The sequence below is a fragment of the Muscardinus avellanarius genome (assembly GCF_963383645.1).
Source record: "Muscardinus avellanarius genome assembly, chromosome: 16".
Taxonomy (NCBI): Eukaryota; Metazoa; Chordata; class Mammalia; order Rodentia; family Gliridae; genus Muscardinus; species Muscardinus avellanarius.
The window spans coordinates 10,769,744-10,792,400 of record NC_137802.1 but is presented as its reverse complement, the minus strand read 5'-3'; the positions used below and the strand labels follow the sequence as shown (position 1 = coordinate 10,792,400).

The 22,657-nt window shown below is 43.1% G+C and overlaps 1 protein-coding gene across 2 annotated transcripts in view; it reads left to right on the top strand.

The window, feature by feature from the left end:
* Positions 1 to 200: 200 nt before the first annotated feature.
* The window catches only part of MYOCD (myocardin), a gene marked incomplete at both ends in the record, with an annotated part of 118,490 nt that continues 96,033 nt past the window's right edge, over positions 201 to 22,657 (top strand). For both annotated transcript variants that reach the window (XM_080713673.1, XM_080713672.1), the window contains one exon: positions 201 to 255. In XM_080713673.1, coding sequence (XP_080569799.1) covers positions 201 to 255 — 55 coding nt within the window. The remainder of the gene's footprint in view (positions 256 to 22,657) is intronic.

Here is a 22,657-nt window from a genome sequence, read left to right as displayed (position 1 = left end):
AGTTTTAGCAGCGCCCGTGGGGGAGGCGCCAGTGTTCTGGGGACACTGGCTGCCACTGTACGGACTCCTACCCAGGGGAGCTCACCGAGTGTTGGATGACTTCTGGGTTGTTAGCTGCTGCGGCCAGCTGGGCTCCCGGGAGCCTGATCCTGGTGTAAAACATCTGGCCAAGGGACCAGCGGCCTGCTGAGAGCATCAACATGACGCTTCTGGGGTCTGAGCACTCTTTGCTGATTAGAAGCAAGTTCAGATCAGGTAGGGCGAAGGCGGTTAGCACTCTTCCTCCAACTTTCTCCTGCCATTCTGGAACTCCTTTCCAACCAGCGTCTCAAAAGCCCGCCGTGGCTGCAAATCTGTTCCTTCCCCAAAGCACGTTTTGGAAGCAAAGAATTTTACTTGACTTTGGGGTGGGGGGAGGCAGGCTTTACGGTCTTCCGTGTCAAATGCTTTAAATTGCTTGAGTTGATTTTTATTTTTCCCTACATGAACAGGCCAACCCATATATATATATATATATATATATATATATATATATATATATATATATATTTTATTTTTTTTTCCGCTCCGTCTCTGTGAATGGAAATTTTGAAAGGGTAACATTCAAAAGTAGTGACCTTGAAACGAACAAATGAAAGGTTTCGAGTTTGGGAAGGACGTAATAATATCCATTATAATTGCTGAGGAGTAAGATGACTCTGCTTGTGTGTGATTCGGTACAGGGGTCACCTCAAACGTAGTTAATCCAAACAAATGTATTTCCCAAAAAAAGTCACTTGGGGAAAGTAAAAATAGCAAATTTGGAGCACACCAAGAATTTAAAATGACATCACTGTAGGAAAAAAAAAAGCCCAGTGCCACAAATATTTTTTCCCAAACCATCTGATATTTATAAATGGAGAATTCTCCCCCCAAATGTCCGCGTTAGTGGCGCATGGAGAAGTTTCTCAAAGGGCACCGAGTCGAGGTGAGTGGAACCCAGAGACGGGAACTGAGGTGTCAGTGCGTGGGCTGGTTCCCACGTTGAGACGGGGCGACACTTGTCCGCTAAGCTCATTTCTGGCAGCTCTGTGTCTGCTGTTGGTCTTATAGTAGCGCTGACAACCCGGGCAGTGATGGCAGAACACCTATTTAAGTAGATGGATTGCTTTTGTGAGAGATCTGATCCGTACGTCCAGCGTGACAGGTGTCAGCAAGATGTTGGCTTCTTTATTTGAGCTTGGCTTCCCTGGGCCCCTCTGAATGGAGCCTCCGGATCCTTTCCTTTGGGAAGGATGGTTCACAAGTGCATGTGGGGAGTTAAGGACCATCTGTAACTTCCTTAGCTGTTCCTGGTTTTGAGACGGCTGTGGGGATCGCTGGGCTTTTCTGAGAATCTGCAGGATTGGAGCAAGTTAGAAAACTTAGGCGGCCACAAGCCACAGTGGCCCCGAGGCTCCGGGGGCAACTGTCAGCCAGCCCCCGGGGCCAGCCCTGGATTAAAGCCTTCCTTTACTTTTCTATGTAGAGGTGAGGCTCTTGGGGTTTTTTTTTTTTTTTTTTGGTTGTTTTTTTTTTTTTTTTTTTTTTTTTCAGGAACCAGTGACCTCTGGCCACACTGCTCTGGGGATTTGTTAAAAAACTGTAAGGCAACACTGCCACCTTTCTGGAGAAGAGAGGATGTAGATTTGTTTTTGCATAAAGCTAGGCTCATTTCAAAGGCTCCATCCATCCCTCTGGCTGGTGTGATATGGGGGCAGGGAGGGCTGGTTTGTCTCCAAAGGGATTTGGTGATGTTCTTGATAGCAGACTTGCAGAACTCAAGAGCAGTCTTTCCTGCAGCTCTAGTGCCCTGGGAGAGAAAAAATTATTTTTGCACCGCTACCAATTTCCATCCCAGCGGATTTGTGGGGTCCTGGTATCTCCCAGGTAGACCTGCAGACCCTGCTCCTGGAGCTTGGGAAAATTTCAGACTTATTTTCTTTTTTAAAGCTTGCACAGACTTTGACATCATAAGCAAGGGTAGCTTTGGAAAAAACATGATACAGAAGCAGCCCTGCTTAATCCTCCATCTTTGATAAAAAAGGCGAACTGGAGTCTGCAAATGGGCAGTGGCTCGGGCAGCTGAGATGCAGGGGTTGATAATCCCTTGATAGACAGATGGAGGAAAACAAGAAGCATGCAAGACTTAGAAAACCTAATGTTGAGAAGGAGGAGGATTTTTTTTAATGTAATTACGACAGCTCTGACAGCACAGAGTAAGCTGGCAGTGAGCTACCAGGTTCTCTCTGTCTCATAGATCTTGCTTATTTGGTGGCTAATACTAAATAAGGGGGGCTCTTTTTTATTTTGATTCCCTTCTTTCTCCTCCTCCTCCTCCTCCTCTTCCTTCTCCTCCTCTACCTCTCCCCCCCTCCTTTTCCTCTTCCTCTTCCTCTTCTTCCTCTTGGAAAACTCAAACTTCAAATGAATACAACTGCTTCTGCCTTACTGTGAATATTTAATAGCAGATGCCAGTGTTAAGTATTTTGTCAAAAATATTTCAAGAAAAGAAATGCAACTAAGCCGGGTGCCATGATGTACAGCTGTAATTCCAGTACTTGGGAAGACTGAGATAGGAGGTTCTCAGGTTCAAGGCTAGCCTCAGCAATTTAGCAAGATCTTATTTCAAAATTTAAAAAAATAGAGAGAAAGAGTCGGGTGTGGTGGCACCTGCTTGTAATTCCAGTACTTGGGAAGCTGAAACAGGAGGATCACAGGTCTGAGTACAGCCTCAGCAAATAGTGAGATTCTCATCAACCTAGTGAGACCCTGTTTCCAAATAAAGAATAAAAAACGGGGCTGAGGGTGTAGCTCAGAGGTAGAATGCCCCTGGGTTCAATCCCTAGTACTGCAATAATAGATAGATAGATAGATAGATAGATAGATAGATAGATAAATAGATAGATACTTTAAAAGGCTGGGACAGGTAGCTCAGAGGTAAAATGCTTCTGGTTCCAATTACCAGCACACACAAAATTACAAAAGAGGAAAAAGGCAGGAAGAAAGGAAAAAAAGAAATGGAAGAGAAGGAAGGATAGGACTCAGGCAGGTAACTAAATCATTTTCTGATTATAGCATTGGATCCCCTGTGATGATTCTTGTTCCTTAGTGAGCAGAGAATTCCTTTTACTCTGAGATGGGGATGCATGGCAGTGGTGTGCTACCAACTTTCCTTAAGCTCCATCCAGACAACGTTGTGATTCAGTAGAAAAAATCATGCGATGGGAGCAGTGAACTCAGAAAGCGTGTATTTACAGACATGCTTAGTGATGCAGACTCGTCTGATTTGAGAGGCTGTCATGGTTGAGTGTGTGGGTCCTGGGCCAGACTGGCTGGGATTTTAGCCATCGCCACTATGTCTTAGCTGTGTGAAGGTGAACCTGGGATATAGTTTTCTCTGCTTACCTTGCCTCATTTGAATAATGATGGTGATCGTGAGTTTGTCGTGAGAATTCAATGTGAAACTGCACAGAGATTACTTAGCACAAGCCCAGTACTTAGCCCACACCGAACTGTTGTTAATATTAATGACCAGTGGGGTCCTCTGGTGGTCACTTTCTCTGTGGGTCTTGATTATTTAATGTATAAATGTCCAAATTGAACAAGGTGTCTCCTTTCACCTCTTCTGTCTCATTATATCCTTCTATGGTTCTCAGAAGACACAGAAAGATAGTCTGGGAACTAGCTGCGTGACTTTTGGGTGGAAACTTAATGCTTTACCTAAGTGTAATAACAAATGTTACCTTCAGAGGACCACATCTTCCTTTATTTAAATGAAGCCACATTTAAACCATATCTTCATTTACTTAAAAGCGAAATGGGTTTTGCTTTTAAAGTCCCATTGTGTTTTCCTCTCTTCATTTCCCTCTCGCCTACCTCAAACGATCCAAACAGAAGGCAAACTCTGCTACACGCCATTGCTTCCGACCTCGATGCCTGCAAATGATGGGTAGTCAGAGTTAGCGAACAGAAATTCAGAATGCCCAGTTGGATTGAAATTTGAGACAGTCAGTTGATTTTTTCAGTATACAGCAATAATTGGGACATATCTTTATCTGAAATCTGGATTTCATTAGGCATTCAGTACTTTCTTTGGCAGCCCTACGTATGATTCGAATGGATTTTTTGCTTATTTGGTGTGTGTGTGTGTGTGTGTATGTAAACATGCTACTGGAGATGGAACCAATGTTCTACCTCTGAGCTACACCCCATCTTGATTATATATATATATATATATATAATATATATATTATATATATTATATATATTATATATAAATTGATTATATATTTATATATATTGATTTATATATAAATTGATTATATATATAAATTAAATTTATATATATATTTATTGTTGTTGTTTTGAAACAGGTCATACTAAGTTGATGAGACTTGCCACATTGTTGAAGTGGTCTTCAAATCTGTGCTCAGCTATGAACAGGCTTTGACTAACACACTCTTCTGTCTCGTCTGGTATCCCACCAGTATCTCCAGATTTTAGGCCCCCAAAGAGTCCCTAAAATTGCAGAACAAGTCTTTTTTTTTTTTTTTTTTTGGTGGTACTGGGGTTCCTGGAAGCCCTTCTACCTCGGGGCTACACTCCCAGACCTATTTTTACATTTTCATTTTGGAAACAGGGTCTCCTAAGCCAGCGCATGGCTGGCTTCGAACCTGCGCGATCCTCCTGGCTCCGCCTCCCAAGCGTGGGGATTACAAGTGTGTGCCACCACGCCCGGCCAGAACAAGTCTTTTAAGCGAGAAAGCAGAAGACTTAGCCGGGCGTGGTGGCGCACACTTGTAATCCCAGCATTCGGGAGGCTGAGACAGGAGGATCAAGGTTTCCGCACAGCCTCAGCTTCTTAGTGAGACCCTTTGCAACTTGGTGAGACCTTGTTTCAAAATAAAGAATAAAGCCTGGTGTGTTGCCAGTTGTGGTGGCGCACGCTTGTAATCCCCGCGCTTGGGAGGCAGGGACAGGAGGATCGCGCAGGTTCGAAGCCAGTTTAAGAGACCCTGTTTCCAAATAAAAAAGTATAAAATAGGTCTGGGAGTGTAGCCCGGAGGTAGAAGGGCTTCCAGAAACCCCAGTACCACCAAAAAAAAAAAAAAAAAAAAAAAAAAAAGCCTGGTCTCAGCATTTGGGAGGCTGAGACAGGAGGATCACTCTCAGCGAGGCCCTTTGCAACTCAGTGAGACCCTATTTCAAAATAAAGAACAAAAAAATAGGGCTGGGAGTGTCGCTCAGAGGTAGAATGCCCCTGGGTTCCATCTCCAGTACTGCAAGAAAGAAAGAAAGAAAGAAAGAAAGAAAGAAAGAAAGAAAGAAAGGAGGGAGGGAGGGAGGGAGGGAGGGAGGGAGGGAGGGAGGGAGGGAGGGAGGGAGGGAGGGAGGGAGGGAGGGAGAAAAGCAAAAGGCTTAGAACAAGGAGGCCTTATCATGGGAATGAGCATGGGTCCTCTGAAGTAGAACCAGAATATGGGGAGAGGAAGGGGGTAGACATTTTTCTCCTGGCTTTTGGGCAGTTCCAGAAATTGGAACTGTAGCTAGAAGGAGCCAAGGGATGTGCAAAGCCAGTGCCCAAAGTACAGTGGGGGAGCTCGACCGAATCCCGAGCCGTGGGACATCGCTACCCCAGCGGCACTGGTGGTCGGGCTGGCTGCCCTTCTAGAAAAAGCAAGGGCCATCTCTGCAGGGCGTCTCTCTGACCTCTCTAACTCTCCAACCTTCAGATAACTTAAAAGCTCTACCGACTCCTACTTCCCTTAACATTTCCAGGATGGAATTTTCTCTTCTGGATTCAGTCAATTGGGTCTAGAATCCGGTCCCCTAATTTTTATCAAAATGTATGTTTGTATGGGGGGGGGCACTAGAGATTGAACCCAGGAACATTCTACCTGTGAGCTATACCCCAGCTTTATTTATTTATTTATTTATTTTGCAGGTCTGGGGATAGAACCCAGGGGCATTTGACCTTCGAGCTATGCCCCCTGCCCTATTTTTTATTCTTTATTTTGAAACAGGGTCTCACTGAGTTGCAGAGGGCCTCACTAAGTAGCTGAGGCTGTCCGCGAACCGTGATCCTCCGGTCTCAGCCTCCTGAAGGCTGGTTATTTATTTTTTATTTGAAGCAAGGTCTTGTTAAGTTGCCATGGTCACCCTTGAACCTGCAATCCTCCTGTTTTAGGCTCCCAAGTACTGGGGTTACAAGTGTGAGGCACTATGCCCAGTCTAAAATGTACATTATTTTAAAAATTTGCACCATGAGCTCAAAGAAACCCAGGCCCAGGTATCATACCTTCACTATTAATGAGCTTTATGGTTTAGGATGAATAATTTAATTTAGAAAAATTTCTTTCCATAATATGCAATATATATGTAATATATGCAGCAAATACGTAAATGTGTCTAATTTGATTGGCCTCTTGTCTCATTTCTGTCTTCTGCAAAATACAGAATTTTATTCGTCCATCTCTGAAGCTGCTTCTAGCCCTAATATTTCCTTTTTCCAAGTAAATAGCCCTCAGAGTTTTTATAAAGATGTGTACACTACAAGCAGTATAAAAGCATTGCCATATGAGAATATAATCAGCTGGACTTTAAAAGGTGAATTATATTTAAGTTCTTAAAGAAATTTTCAATCTTTTTTTTTTTTTTTCTATTGGGAATTGAACCCAGAGCCATTCTACCTCTGAGCTCCTCCTCCCCCGGCCCTATTTTACTTTTATTTTGAAACAGTGTCTTGCTAAATGATGAGGCTGGTCTCAAACTCTGTAGTTCTCCTGCCTCAGCCTCACTGAGTTCAGCTCACTCTTTTTTTTTTTTTTTTTTCTTAAAGTTTGTAAGAAGCATGGCCTGGTAGCGCACGCTTATAATCCCAGCATTTGAGAGGCTGAGACAGGAGGATTGCAGTTTGCTGCCAGCTTCAGCTACTTAGTGAGGCTCTTTGTAATTCAGTGAGACCCTGTTTCAAAATAAAGAATAAAATATAGGGCTGGGGGTGTAGCTCAGACGTAGAACGCCCCTGAGTTCCATCCCCAGTACCACAAAAAAAAAAAAAAAAAAAAAAAAAAAAGTTCGTAAGAGCTGGCCATGGTGGGAATCACTTATAATCCCAACATTCTGGAGGCTGAGACAGGAGGATCATGGTTCACAGCCAGCCTCAGCTACTTGGTGAGGTCCTTTACAACTCAGTGAGACCCTGTTTGAAAATAAAGAATAAAAACAAAATAGGGCTGGAGGTGTAGCTCAGAGATAGAACACCCCTGGGTTCCATCCCCAGTACTGCAAAAAAAAAAAAAAAAAAAAAGTTTGTACAAGCCAAAGAAACAGTCTGTCTCAGCCACCTCCTTGAGACCAACACTGTATCCTCAAGTCTGACCCAGAGAATTCACTCCTACACCACACGCTCTTCCCCGCCTTCTTGGTTGCTGTGGCAAGAGACCAATCCTCACTGGTCCTGTCCACATTTCATTCATAATGCTTATTACTATCAGGCTATCAGGCAAATTAAAAATTCTACTTGCTTATAATAATAATAATAATTTATTATTATTATTATTATTATTATTATTATTATTATTTGCGGGTCTGGGGATGGAACCCAGAGGCATTTGACCTCCGAGCTACACCCCCTGCCCCAATTTTTTTTTATTCTTTACTTTGAAAGAGGGTCTCACTGAGTTGCAGAGGGCCTCACTAAGTAGCTGAGGCTGTCCGCGAACCGTGATCCTCCGGTCTCAGCCTCCCAAATGCTGGGATTGCAAGCGTGCGCCACCACGCCCGGCTCTACTTGCTTATTATTAATCCATAAAGGCAGATATTTTTACTCGTTTGCTATTCCCTGCTTTTATTCTCCAGCATTTCAAACAGTGCTCAGAGAGCAGAAGCCCCCCAAACCCGTGCTCAGGGCAGGGGGTGGAGCTCAGCGGCACAACACTTCCTTAGCATGCGTGAGACCCTTGCTTGATTCCCAGCAGTGGGGAAAAAAAGTGTTGAATAAAACTGTTTTATTCTTTCCCCAAAGATTACCTCCAAAACAATTTTTTTTAAAAAATGAGATTTTTTTTTTCGGAACTGGGGATGGTCCCAGGAGCATTCTACCTCCAAGCTACACCCCCAGCCCCATTTTTTAAATATTTATTTATTTATTTAGGTGATACTGGGGTTCCTGGAAGCCCTTCTACCTCCGGGCTACACTCCCAGACCTATTTTATATTTTATTTGGGAACAGGGTCTCTTAAGCCAACGCGGCTGGCTTCGAACCTGCGCGATCCTCCTGTCTCCGCCTCCCAAGCGCAGGGATTACAAGCGTGCGCCACCACGCCCGGCTGTAAATGAGATATTTTTAAGCAAATGAATATGTGTTAAAATTAGGAAAAATAGCCAGGCGTGGTGGCGCCCGCGCTGGGGAGGTGGAGACAGGAGGATCGCGCAGGTTCATAGTCAGCCTCGCTCGCTTAAGAGACCCTGTTTCCAAATCAATAAAAAATATAAAATAGGTCTGAAAGTGTAGCCCGGAAGTAGAAGGGCTTCCAGGAACCCCAGTACCACATCACTAAAAAAAAAAAAAAAAAAAAAAAAAAAAAATTAGGAAAAATGAGTGGAAGGATAAGTGAATATAAATACAAAATTCTGAGTAGTAGTTACCTCTGAATGTGAGCAGTAGTTGTTTCCAGAAATGGGCTGAGTAAATATAAATATAAAATTTAGCCTCATGGCAAAGTGGAAGAGTGTAGATGAGGAGGTGGGTATGCCCAAATGTATGAACCAAGGGCTCGGGCCACTCCTTAGGTTTGGTAATAGTTTTATGCATATTCATTAGTATGCAAATTAACGGTCATTGATGGACAGGTGATGATGGTGTGGCAGTACATCATGGACCAAGGATTACTATTAGCCCAATTCTGTGTACATTAGTCCCTTAAAAAAAAAAAGTGTTACCAAGCATGGTGGCACATGCCTATAATCCCTGAACTTTGGAAGCTGAGACAGGAGGACCATAGGTTTGCAACCACCCTTAGCAACTCAGTGAGACCCTCAGAAACTTTAAGACTCTGTTTCAAAATAAAAAATAAAATAAACCGGGCGTGGTGGCGCACGCTTGTAATCCCCGCGCTTGGGAGGCGGAGACAGGAGGATTGTGCAGGTTCGAAGCCAGCCGCACTGGCTTAAGAGACCCTGTTTCCAAATAAAAATATAAAATAGGTCTGGGAGTGTAGCCCAGAGGTAGAGGGTTTCCAGGAACCCCAGTGCCACCAAAAAATAATATAATAAAATAAAATAAAATAAAATAAAATAGAGCTGGGGGTGTAGCTTAGAGGTAGAATGTCTCTGGGTTCAATCCCTCATACTCCACCCAAAAAAGAAGTGTGCATTCTTTAAGGCCAGAAAGAATGGCATGCATCTTTTTATTTTCTGCTACAGTACATGACAGAAATAGTAAGACTTTGTCAAATTGGATTGAGTCAGATCAAGTGGATTCTAATCTAATTGGATTAAACTGAAGAAAAAGAGAAACACAGGGAGCAAGAGCAAAACTGCTCAGCTGCAGGGCTGGAAATGAACAAGCTCCAAGAGCAAACATGAACAGGAGTCACTGGAGCGTAACCAGAAAACCTTCACTAGTTCAGTGCAAGATGGATGTCTCCGTCAAAATTCTTGCTGTTTTCTATGAGATCTGACCATACAACTTTGAAAAAGGAAGGTTTATTTGTTCATGGTTTCTTTGGAGATTTTAGGTTTAGTCCTTGTGAGGCCAGGACCATGGATCTCAGGCCATGGTGTCAGAAAGCAGAGAGAGAGGGGGGCTTTGCTTTCATATCATGGAGGTGGAGAGAGAGAGAGAGAGAGAGAGAGAGAGAGAGAGAGAGAGAGAGAGAGAGAGAGAGAGAGAGAGGGAGAAAGAAGAAGAAGAAGAAGAAGAAGAAGAAGAAGAAGAAGAAGAAGAAGAAGAAGAAGAAGAAGAAGAAGAAGAAGGAGAAGAAGAAGAAGGAGGAGGAGGAGGAGGAGGAGGAGGAGGAGGAGGAGGAGGAGGAGGAGGAGGGAGAGAAGGAGAGGATTTGCTCTCATATAATGGAGTTGAGTGAAAGAGAGAGACAGAGAGGAGAAAGGAGAGAGGGAGAAGAGAAGAGAGGAGAAGAGAGGAGAGGAGAGGAGAGGAGAGGAGAGATCATGTGCATATGCATACACAGGGGAGAAGGAACCACTATCTTGGCCACTATCTCATCTACTGATGAGATTTCAACCCCCATGACCAAACCATATCAACCCCAAACATTAATACATGAGCTCTTCAGGGGGACACTGTATATCTGATCATAACAATAGTGAACAAGCATCTTACACCTTTGCATGGTGAACGAGAAGCCAGCAGGTGCCTTTCACCGGTATCTGCCTTCCCAGACAATTCCTCTGTCCTGTGGGTAGAAACCCATCAACACCTTCTATCTAATCCAATCACTTTGGGAAAGTTATAGCACAGCTCTCTGGACCTCCATTTCCATATTGGCAACATGATTCATGATCTATCTGTTCAACCCCCTGAATCTTTAAGAGAAAGATCTCTGTAGATTTATTTATTAAGGGCTTCTTTTATAGAAAGAGATCCTATTCACCCTCGGAAATGGAGTGTTTGGTCTAGGGGCATGGGAATTGCTCCAGAGAGAAGCAAGGCCCAGGAAAAAAGTTCTGATGGACATAAATAGGGTTAATAACAAAAACAACACCCATTAGCCAAATAGTTTTGCAACTTTATTATTTCATTTCTTAAACTTTCAATTTTATTAAGGAGGTAGTGCTTCTTTTTTTCCCCCAGAATAGCTAGTAAATCAAGCTCTAGTTAACCAGATTTGGCTCACTATTCTTAAAGAAGTCTCCAAATTGTGTAAAAGCAGATGTATCATTTGCTCCCAGAAACTTACAATAAATAAGGCTGAATCCTGTTCTTTTAGCTTTTCAGAGAAAAAAAATGCTCTCTGGAAACTTTGGAGGGAGAATAATGTCTTTCTTTTATCCTGCTGGTGGAAAGAGATAAATTGTGTTGTTTCTTTATTGGAGTACTTCTCTTATCTGTACAATCTCTCGGATTGGTAATTGCTGGTACTTAACTACCTCAAATACTAGAGGAGCAGCAGAATTCAAATGGAACTAAGCCACTGTACTGGTCGAAGGTATCTATTGGGAGTTCTCAGGTATAGGTATATGACTTTCCCTCCGTATGTGTAGCAATGATAACTGGGCTCGTTCTTCAATACCACACACACACACACACACACACACACACACACACAAATGTTATGCATACCCACATGAAATCCTTTACACAAAGAAAGAAAATCTGCCTCCCCCTTTGCATGGCCTGATAGGATATGTATGAGTATAAATACCCAAGAATGACTTGAAGATGTATGTTATGATAGTAGCTGGTGTTTCTGGAAGAACTATTGCGTACATGGCTTAACCCTAGACCTACTTCTACTTCCTGGGTGTGTTTTTTTTAATTTCCCCATATATATCTCTGGTGAATTAATATTTAAAACATTTGTAGTATTGATGTACAGATGTATGCACATATAATCCGATTGGTCAACAATCATACCTGTAAAGTCTTAAGACAAAATCTGATCGTGTCCATTGACTTTGACTTAAGCGTCACCATCAACCCAAATACTTCAAGGTATCCAATCTAAAAAAGTACATATATTATTTCATCACATTATAGTTTATCACTTATAGCCCCCAAATATACATAAATATTCACCTAGAGAGGCAGAGATAATTAAATTATGATACGTGCATACTATAAAATTCAACTAGATACAACATAATGAATGCAAAAGAGAAATGATAAAATTCGTATAAATTGGCATGAAAAGATTCCTGAGACACACGGTTATTTATTTTTTTTTTAGAATGCAGATTATGAAGTAATCAGGCAACCTATTTTCAGTTATGTTTTTAAAAGTGTATACGTTAAAAAATAGAGCCGGGCGTGGTGGCGCGCGCTTGTCATCCCAGCATTCGGGAGGCTGAGACCGGAGGATCACGGTTCTCGGACAGCCTCGGCTACTTAGTGAGGCCCTCTACAACTCAGTGAGACCCTGTTTCAAAATATAGAATAAAAAATAGGGCAGGGGGTGTAGCTCAGAGCTTGAATGCCCCTGGGTTCCATCCCCAGACCCCCACACACACACACAAAAAAAAAAAAAAATAGGTAGAAGCTAAAAAATGTATTTCACACTGATCAGAATGACAACCAGGGGTACAGGCAGGCAAGACCTTGCCTCTTTTGATTTGAATCTCTTAAGAATGTATTTGAATTTAGGTAATTTTTCAATATGCCTAAAATATAAGGAGACTTTTACACTTTTATATTCTAACAGTGATAGGAAATAACACATTTCTGCAGGTCTTTAATCACGTGAATAAAAATCTAAGGGAGAATTCAGAGGATACAGATACCCTTAATGCCATTATAAATTTTTAAACCTTTAATTTGACACAGAATATTAGGTGATTTAGATGTTAGAAGATAAGATTTAAGATTTAATCCCTTCTCCCAACACACACACACACACACACACACACACACACACACACACACACCAAATTGTAACTATTGGGTTCACATTTTTTTTTTTTTTTTTGCAGTACTAGGGATGGAAACCAGGGTCATTCTACCTCTGAGATATGCCGCCAACCCTATTTTCTTTTCTTTCTTTCTTTCTTTATTTTATTTTTATTTTTGTGTGGTACTGGGGTTCCTGGAAACCCTTCTACCTCCAGGCTATACTCCCAGACCTATTTTTATACTTTTTTATTTGGAAACAGGGTCTCTTAAACCAGCTGAGGCTGGCTTCAAACCTGCGCGATCCTCCTGTCTCTGCCTCCCAAGGGCGGGGATCACAAGCGTGCGCCACCACGCCTGGCTCTATTTTTTATTTTGAAACAGAATCTCACTGAGTTGCAAAGAGCCTCACTAAGTAGTAGCTGAGGCTTTCTGCATACTGCCATCCTCCCTTCTCAGCCTCCTGAATGCCGGGATTATAAGCGTGCGCACCACCACGACTGGCTCCGGGTTCATTTTTTTGACCGGAAGGCAGCAATAGAAAAGTTAGTTCTTTTACAATTTTAAATAAAAAATTGGTGGTACTAGGGGTTGACCCCAAGGTGCATACTACCTCTGAGCTGTATCCCCAGCCCTCATTTTATTTTATTTTATTTTTAACCTCTTTTTAAATTTTTGTATTGGTGCATTACAGTCATACAGCTTCATGGAATACAAGATGGCGGAAGCATCTGTGCACACATCCCTCATTTAGCCCTTAGCTAATTCCCACCTCATTTCCTCTCCCCACCCTCCTTCTCACGTTTGGCTTAGTGATTGACACTGGTATGATTGCGAATGCACAATGTTTCACAATAACAATAAAATAATTTTATTATCTTACAATAATAAAAATAAGTGTTTTATGGTGTCTTTAACATAACAAATATATACAGTGAATGTAGAGTCCGGGTGGTGTTTTAAAATGACGTGTAGGCCGGGCATGGTGGCGCACGCTTGTAATCCCCGCGCTTGGGAGGCGGAGACAGGAGGATCGCGCAGGTTCGAAGCCAGCCGGGCTGGTTTAAGAGACCCTGTTTCCAAATAAAATAGTATAAAAAATAGGTCTGGGAGTGTAGCCCGGAGGTAGAAGGGCTTCCAGGAACCCCAGTACCACAAAAAAAAAAAATTAAATTAAAAATAAATAAATAAATAAAATGACATGTAATTTGATGTTTTCTAATGACAGTAATATAAAACATCACACAGAATCTACATTCACAACAACTGGCTTCCTGTGAGTCTCTGTTAAGATTTGTTCCCCAGCTACTCTTAGTCCTTTGGACAGCGGGTCATGTTTGAGAGCAAGGAAGATGATTATTGTTGCTATGAAGGTCTCTTGTGTTTCAAAAAGTGTTTCATGTACGGATACTTAGTTATTCTCTCCCATTCAAAAATAAAAAGCTTGATATTGAGGATGGAACCCAGAGGCATTCAACCTCCGAGCTACACCCCCGGGGCCTATTTTTTGTTCTTTATTTTGAAACAGGGTCTCACTGAGTTGCAAAGGGCCTCACTGAGTAGCTGAGGCTGGCCGCAAACCGAAATCCTCCTGTCTCAGCCTCCCAGATGCTGGGATTACACGATTACAGGGATTACAAGATTACAGGGTTATAGGGATTACAAAATTACTGGGATTACAGGTACACGCCATGCCCGGCTTGTTTTGTCATTTATTAAGCTTCTGAAGAAAGGGTAGACCTGGCCTGGGCTCCAGCCAGGGTGCCGCTGGCTAGAAAAAATAGCAAAGGCTCGTGGCTGTGTTAGAGGCATTACCAAGAGCCCCAAACCTGTTCTCTTATAACTGAAAATACTGTTCTGTCTAAAAATAAAGCCAAAGAGGAGAGCTCTCTCCCAAGGGAACAACTTTTAGGACTATCCAGCTGGTAGAACAATCTGCATTTATTTTGATGGGACATTAAACACCACTTCCTCCACCAAAAACCAAAGCACTTGGCCCTGCATGGTGGCATGTACCAGGAATCCCAGTACTTGGGAGGCTGAGAGAGGAGGTTTGCAGGTTTGAGGCCAGCTTCAGCAACTTAATAAGACCTTGGGCAATTTTACAAGACTTTGTTTCAAAAGAAAAAAGGGCTGGGGTTGTAGTTCAGAGGTGGAAGGTTCCTGGGTTCAATACCGGTACCAAAAAAGAAAAAAACAGACTTGAATAACTGGGTTAAACAGAGAGTTGAAAATTCGTAAGACTGAATCAGGAAATGGCTGGGAGGGAGGAACAGAATGAGACTCAGATATAGCAATAAAAACCCTCAGCTTAGTAGAAAACGGCAGGCTTTGCGGAGGACGGCACCCTTAACCCATATGTTAGAACCTGACACTAGAGATGTCTTGGAGATAGAAACTCACTCTTTCTTTCTTTCTTTCTTTCTTTCTTTCTTTCTTTCTTTCTTTCCTTCCTTCCTTCCTTCTCTCTCTCTCTCTCTCTCTCTCTCTCTCTCTCTCTTTTTTGTGGTACTGGGGATGGAACACCAAGGGGCATTCTACCTCCGAGCTACACCCCTGCTTTAGTTTTTATTCTTCATTTTGAAACAGGGTCTCACTGAGTTGCCGAGAGCCTCACTAAGTAGCTGAGGCTGGCTTCGAACCTGCGCGATCCTCCCGTCTCCGCCTCCCAAGCGCAGGGATTATAAGCGTGCGCCACCACGCCGGCAACCACATCTCCTTTCAATCCAAACTCTAGTTCCCATTACTACAAGTATTCACTCAGCTATTCAGTGAGGACCTATGAACCCAGGGGCATTCTACCTCTGAGCAATACCTTCAATCTTTTTATATTTTTTATTTTTTATTTTTTTTACTTTTTATTTTGAAACAAGATCTCACTAGGTTGTTGAGTGTCTCACTAAATTGACGAGGCTGGTCTTGAACCGGAGATCCTCCTGCCTCCCAAGTACTAGAAATACAGGCGTGCACCACCCACACCCGGCTAACCTCATTCATATCTGTGTAGTGCTTTATCACTACTCAAAAGGTCGTGGTTTGAGCATCATAAATCACCCTGTAAGGTCAGCAGAAGGATGTCTCCCTTATAGGCATGGTGAATGGAGGTCGGAAATCTGATGATCTGACCAGATTCCCACACATATAATTCTTAGCGTCACAGGACTTAAACTCAGATCTCGTGGCTTCTTGGTGAATGAATAAGTATAAAAAAGTGGAAATCAGAGTCCCTTTTGCTTGAGGGGACCTCCCCAGCACTAGCTTTCAAGGAAAGCGGGTCAGATGGCAACTCCTCTCCGCTGCAGGCCGAGAGTCCCTTCCCGGGATGTGTGCGCATACCCTCTGCTTAATCCACACATGGCCCATCGCCACGAAATACATAAACAAGTGGGGAAAGCCTCTGAGAGGGATCTTGGTGCCCAAATGGAGCAATTTGTCTTCTGGAATTATTGTTTGAAATTGTTTATACCACTTGCGGAGTTTCTGTTCTGGACTTGAGGGACCTGTCCGTGCGGGAAGAAAAATAAAAGAACCCCCCACAGCCCAACAGCTCTACTAGCTGGCCAGCTGTGGTGACAGCGGGGCCTGCGGCTTGCCGCCCGCTAACAGAGAGGGAGATTTGATGAGGTTCCCTGTAGCCCCCCCCCGAGGCACCCCAAGAATGACTGTGGCTCACTAAGATCTGGGCGCTGTGCTAAGCACTTAGTATGTGTTAATTGATTGGCTTAGTGATCTTTTAAGGAGATACTGTCATTACACCTCCCAATTTATAAGTGAAGGAATCGGGGTGCCCTATAATTAAAGAATTGCCACAACTTTTGGGGACCAGTGAATGGAAATTTGGAATCTGATCTGGCACATGATGAGCTTTGGAATGCACGCTTTTGACTCCTACCCTGGGTTGTTTTCCGAGCAGCTATAAAGTGGCCCGTCCTGGCTGGAGCCATGGCAGGGGCCCCTTGTGACATCTAAGCCCCAGGGCATCTCCCAGTGAGCGTCCCCTCCCTCCTTCCCTTGTCTTGAGATTTTTTTTTTTTTTTTAACACGAAAGCTTAAGCTCACAAACCTGGCAGCATCATCATGGGTGAGGGAGAATTCCTTTTGAGGCATGAACTCGACTTCTTCGAATGTTTTAACAAATGGGAGAGTGTGGTGCTTGGGGAGGGAATCGCTTCGCAGTGCTCGCGCGAACCGACATTTTTCTAAAACAACTTGAGCCATCGCGCGCGAGGCTGGATCACTGAAGTAACTGGCAAGACAATTCTGAATTCTAGCTTTTCCATCTTCTAAGGTCTCCTTCTATATTTTCCCCCCAGTGTTCTACAATTTTTACTCTTGGGACCTTTTACCTTCTTGGGTAGATTCACTCCCTAAGTGTTGTTTGTATTTTTTTTTTTTACTTATTTATTTATTTATTTATTTTTTATTTATTTATTTTTTTTTTTTGGCTATTGTGAATGGAATTGTTTTCCCGATTTCTTTTGCTATGGATTTGTGATTGGTGTATTAAAAAACTATTGGTTTTGTTTTGGTTTGGGTACTGGGGATAGAACCCAGGGGACTTCTACCTCTGGGCTATACTCCCAGACCTATTTTATATATGGAAAGAGGGTCTCACTAAGTTGCTGAGAGCCTCCTTAAGTAAGTAGCTGAGGCTAGCTTCGAACCTGCGCGATCCTCCTGTCTCAGCCTCCCAAGCGCGGGGATTACTACCGTGTGCCACCACGCCCAGCAAGCTATTGGTTTTCGTAAGTTGATTTTTGTACTCGGCTACTTTGCCGTCTATATCGTCTCTGTAAGTCTGCTGGCTACGTTTTTTGGGTTCTTCTAAGTGCCGAATAATGTCATCTGCAAACAGAGAGAGTTTCACTTCTTCGTTCCCGACTTCTAGTCCTTTAACTCCCTTCTTGTGCCTTATTGATCTGCGTAGAACTTTAAGTACTGCCTGGAATAGAAGTGGTGATAGTGGCCATTTTTGTCTCATTCTTAGTTTCTTTTTTTTTCTTTTTCTTTTCTTTTCTTTTTTCTTTTGGTACTGAGGATGCCACACACTCAGACCTATTTTTTATTCTTTATTTGGAAACAGGGTCTCATTGAGTTGCAAAGGGACTCACTAAGTAGCTGAGGCTGTCCACGAACCGTGGTCCTCCTGTCTCAGCCTCTCAAATGCTGGGATTACAAGAATGTGCCACCATGCCCAGCTACTTATTTCTAGTTTTAAAGAAAATACTTTCAGTTTTTCCCTGTTCAGTATGATTTTGGTGTTGGGTTTACAATATATTACCTTTATTGTGTTGCGGTCCTTCTATCCTTAATTTCTTTGGTGTTTTTTTAACAGGAAAGAGTTCTGGATTTTGTCAAATGCTGCTTCTGAATCTATTGAGATGATCATGTGATTTTTTATTTTATTTTTATTTGATTTATGTATATACATGCACATGGACATGTATGTATGTTAGTGGGGATTGAACCAGGATCATTCTCTCTCTGAGCTAGACTGCCAGCCCTATTTTGTATTTATTTTTTAAAAATTTGAAACAGGGTCTCATTAAGTTGTGGAGGGCCTGAGTTGCTGAGGCTGGCCACAAACCTGTGATCCTCCTGTCTCAACCTCCCAAGCAATGGAATGACAGGCGTGCACCACCACACCTGGCTGGGTTGCAGCTATTGAATTACCTACATTGAACCAACCTTGCATGATTGTGGTGCATAATTTCCTTGATATGATTTAAAACCTGAAGTGCTAGTATTTTACTAAGAATATCTGTGTCCGTGCTCATCAAAGAAATTGGTCCATAATTTTCCTCCTTTGAAGAATCTTTATTCGATTTGAATATCAAGGTGATACTGGCTTCATAGAATGAGTTTTGGGGTATTCCATCTCTTTCTGTTTCCTGGAATAGTTTGAGAAGCATTGGGCTTAGTTTTTCTTTAAAAGTCTTGTCGATTTCAGCTGGGAACCCATCTTCTTTTTTCAATATTCTCCTAGTTTTTAACCTTTCAGATGTTCAAAGCTAGAAGCTGGCCAAGAAGAAGCTTGTCTTTGGACCTCTTTAAAAGGAAGAAAAGTTAGGACATCCCTAAGCTTGAAGGTAGAATAGTGTGCCCCTGATCTTGGAATCCTCCTCTCTGGGTACTCCCAGCTACACTGGCCAGTCGGGCCTTGACACTTTTAGATAGAGTCATAACTTGGCTATGCAACATCACACGAGGAAGCATATCACCAAAGAACAGGAATTTGGAGTTTCTGTAAATCAGAGGAGGCAGAGCAGAGCATGCTCAGGTATTAGCTTTACAAACAAGAACAATCTCTGCCTTTCAGCCTTGTTGAGAAGCATGATCAGGACAGCCCAGGAGCAGGGACAGACCAGGTGACCCACCTGTGCTTCCATATTCTCACTACTGTGTATCAGCTACTTACCCTGCATCTATTCATCCATCCATCCATATCTATCTATCTATCTATCTATCTATCTATCTATCTATCTATCTATCATCTACCACTCTAAGGATTGAATTTAGGGGGATTCTGCCTCTGAACTACATCCCCAATCCTTTTTTATTTTTTATTTGGAGGTGTCTCACTAAGACTCTTACTAAGTTGCCAAAGCTGATCTTTTTTTTTTTTTTTTTTTGGTGGTACTGGGGTTCCTGGAAACCCTTCTACCTCCGGGCTACACTCCCAGACCTATTTTATATTTTTATTTGGAAACAGGGTCTCCTAAGCCAGCGTGCGCAGCTGGCTTCGAACCTGCACGATCCTCTTGTCTCCGCCTCCCAAGTGCGGGGATTACAAGCGTGCGCCACCACGCCTGGCAACCAAAGCTGATCTTGAACCCACAATCCTGTCTCAGCCTCCCAAGTGCTAAGATGACAGAAGTGTGCCACCCATAGGCAGCTCCCATCTTCTCTTTACCAGGAAATGTGATGCTTCTGCACCCCAAGGAAGAAAACATCAGATCCCCAAGTGACACTCTAAAGAGTGGCTTTGCCCTGGAGTCAGATAATACCAGGAAGAGAGAAGAATTTGGTGGATGGGGCACCAGCAGGGGGTGAGGAGCAAAGAGTTATATCTATGATATGCTGACAGGTATCTGCTTTCACCTCTGGACGGAACCTGAAACCCCCTGTGACCTCCTGCTTGTTACTTTTCTAGACACTTTCCATCTGTCAGCCAGTGGTTTTCCCCAGGGTCTGTGCCTAACAATGTCCTTGAAGACAACACTGTCAAGGTCAGGAGTTATACGTGAAGGTGCGTCCAGCTCCACCCAGGGTAGGCATAACAGAAAGAGAAGGTCAGGGATTGAACCATGGACAGGGACTATTATTCTTTCCAAGGGGAGAGTATTTAGCACGATAATTATTTCTCTATGCAGAACTTTCTTTCTTTCTTTCTCTCTTTCTTTCTCCTTCCTTTCTTTCTTTCTTTCTTTCTTTCTTTCTTTCTTTCTTTCTTTCTTTCTTTCTTTCTTTCTTTCTTTCTTTCTTTCTTTCTTTCTATGTGTATACAAAACTTGGCTCTGTCCAGATCTTTTTCGGGTGCTGTTTGGAGACAATGCAACATATATAGCAATCTAAGCTGCTTTCTGTGTCTTGCTTACCCAGATTGCTAAGTACACCAGTGTTCTGCGTTTTAGGTTGGGTGTGGATGTATGCTTTGGTCACCTTTACAAACTCAAGGTCCCCACGCTGAGGAGCCTTTCATTGGTAGAAAAGGATTTCTGAGAGTATATGTGCTGGGTATAGAATCCAGGGGCATCTACCTCTGAGCGACATCCTCATTTCTTCATATTTTTGTTTTGTTTTATTCTGTTTTGTTTCGAAAAAGGTCTTCATAGTTGCTCAAAGTCTCACTCAGTTGCTGAACCTGGCCTCAAACCTGGGATCCTCCTGTCTCAGCCTCCCAAATACTTGGATTACAGACAAGTGTCACTGTACCCGGCTTAGAACAGAATTTAAAATTAGATCTCAAAGCTGTTTTTGGTTGTGTGGGCACCTTTCTGCCACCGCCGGATGTCTGTCTTCAACACTAATCTCGGGGATCCTCTTTGTTTTAAGATAAGAGAGAATCAAGTAGTGGATATCTTGAACAAGCGTATGCAAAAAGGAATACATATTAACTAAAAATTAACCATGCACAGTGGTATATGTCTATAATCCCAGCACTTGGGAGGCTGAGACAAGAGGAGCGCAGGTTTGAGGCCAGCATCAGCAACTTAGCGAGAGATCCTGGTTCTGAATAAAAAATGGTTAGGGTATAACTTGGAGGTAAAGCGCCCTGGATTCAACTCCCAGTGTCAAAATAAAAGAGTGTACCACATATTATGAAGACACTGGGGTGTCTAATGGCATTCGGAGACAGGGTTGTGGTTGGGACTTAAGTGAAATAAAGGCAGAACCTGAGCTGGGAGCACTCAGAGGGTGCTCCCTTAGGCTCACATCTGTTCTGTGCTCTACCCGCTCTCTCCCCAGTCCTCAGCGGCTCTATCCTTTCTCAGTCCACAGGGCTGTCAACGACCCAGTCCAACCACTCTCAGATGTGCTCTCTGTCCCATTTCTAAAATTTCAAGGGAAGCCCGGAGTGGTGGCGCACGCTTGTAATCCCAGCATTCGGGAGGCTGAGACCGGAGGATGGCGGTTCGCGGACAGCCTCAGCTACTTAGTGAGGCCCTCCGCAACTTAGTGAGACCTGGTTTCAAAATAAAGAATAAAAAATAGGGCAGGGGCTGTAGCTCGGAGGTAAAATGCTCCTGGGTTCCATCCCCAGACCCGAAAATAAAATAAAATTCCAAGGGAAACCTCAGTCTGGCTGAGTAGTCGTCTATCCTCAGAATACATGACCAGGAAGGAGGCCACCAGCAGGACCATCTGAGCTACATGAAGGCCACGTGGGTAGCAGAGGGGAAGGTGTCTCCATGGGAAACCACTTCAGAAGAGGATAAAAGGGAGATGTTGCTCGCTTCCTGTCTCTCATTCTTTACTCTGCTGTTGATTTCATGATCATATTCCTCTCTTTCTCTCTTTCTCTTTCTCTCTCATGCACAAACACACACACATACCCAACCGCCCTATTTTATTTTAGATTGATTGATTGATTGATTGATTGATTTTGGTGGTACTAGGATTCCTGGAAACCCTTCTATCTCCGGGTTACACTCCCAGATCCATTTTATATTTTTATTTGGAAACAGGGTCTCTTAAGCCAGAGAGGCTGGCTTCGACCTGCGCGATCCTCCCGTCTCCGCCTCCCAAGCGCGCGGATTACAAGCGTGCGTCACCACGCCTGGCTATCTTTTTAATTTTGAAGCAGGGTCTCACTAGGTGCTGAGGGTATTTCTAAGTTGTTGACGCTGGCCTCAAATCTGCCATCCACCTGCCTCAGCCTCCCAAGTAGTGGGATTCCAAGTGTGGGCTGCCACGTCCCACTCGTTTATGCATTCTTTAACCATCCGTGGCCTAACATTTTATTTACATAACTCAAATGTCTGTTGGCTGCTTCCCCCCTCCCCAGTATTCCTGTCTTAAAATCCTTTGTATTATTTTCAACACCTAGGGATCCCTCAGCAATTAGCATAGAACTGTTAAATACCTCTTTTGTATGTGTGAATGGTACTGGGGATTGAAGCCAGGGGCATCCTGGCTTCATCCTCTGAGACACACTTACAGCCCTGTTCTATTTTGTATTTTGATGGGAAGGGAGAAGAGGGAAATTCCCTCATGCACATTCACAACATATCACAAACATATCAAAGTCATTCACAAACATATCAAAGTCGATCACTAAGCCAAACATGAGAAGGAGGTAGGAGGGAAGAAATAGGGTGGGAATTGGGCAAGGGCTAAATTATGTGTGCATATATGCCTCTACCATCTTGTATCCCATGAAGACATATGACTACAATTCACTTATTAGTGAATTTCTAATAATTTCTTATTAGAAGATAAAAAAGAAACAAGATCTCACTAATTTTCTGAGAGTCTTACTAAGCTGCACAGGCTATCCTCAAACTTGTGATTTTCCCATCTCCAGCTTCAAAGTACTAGGATTACAGGTATGCTCAACCATGCCCA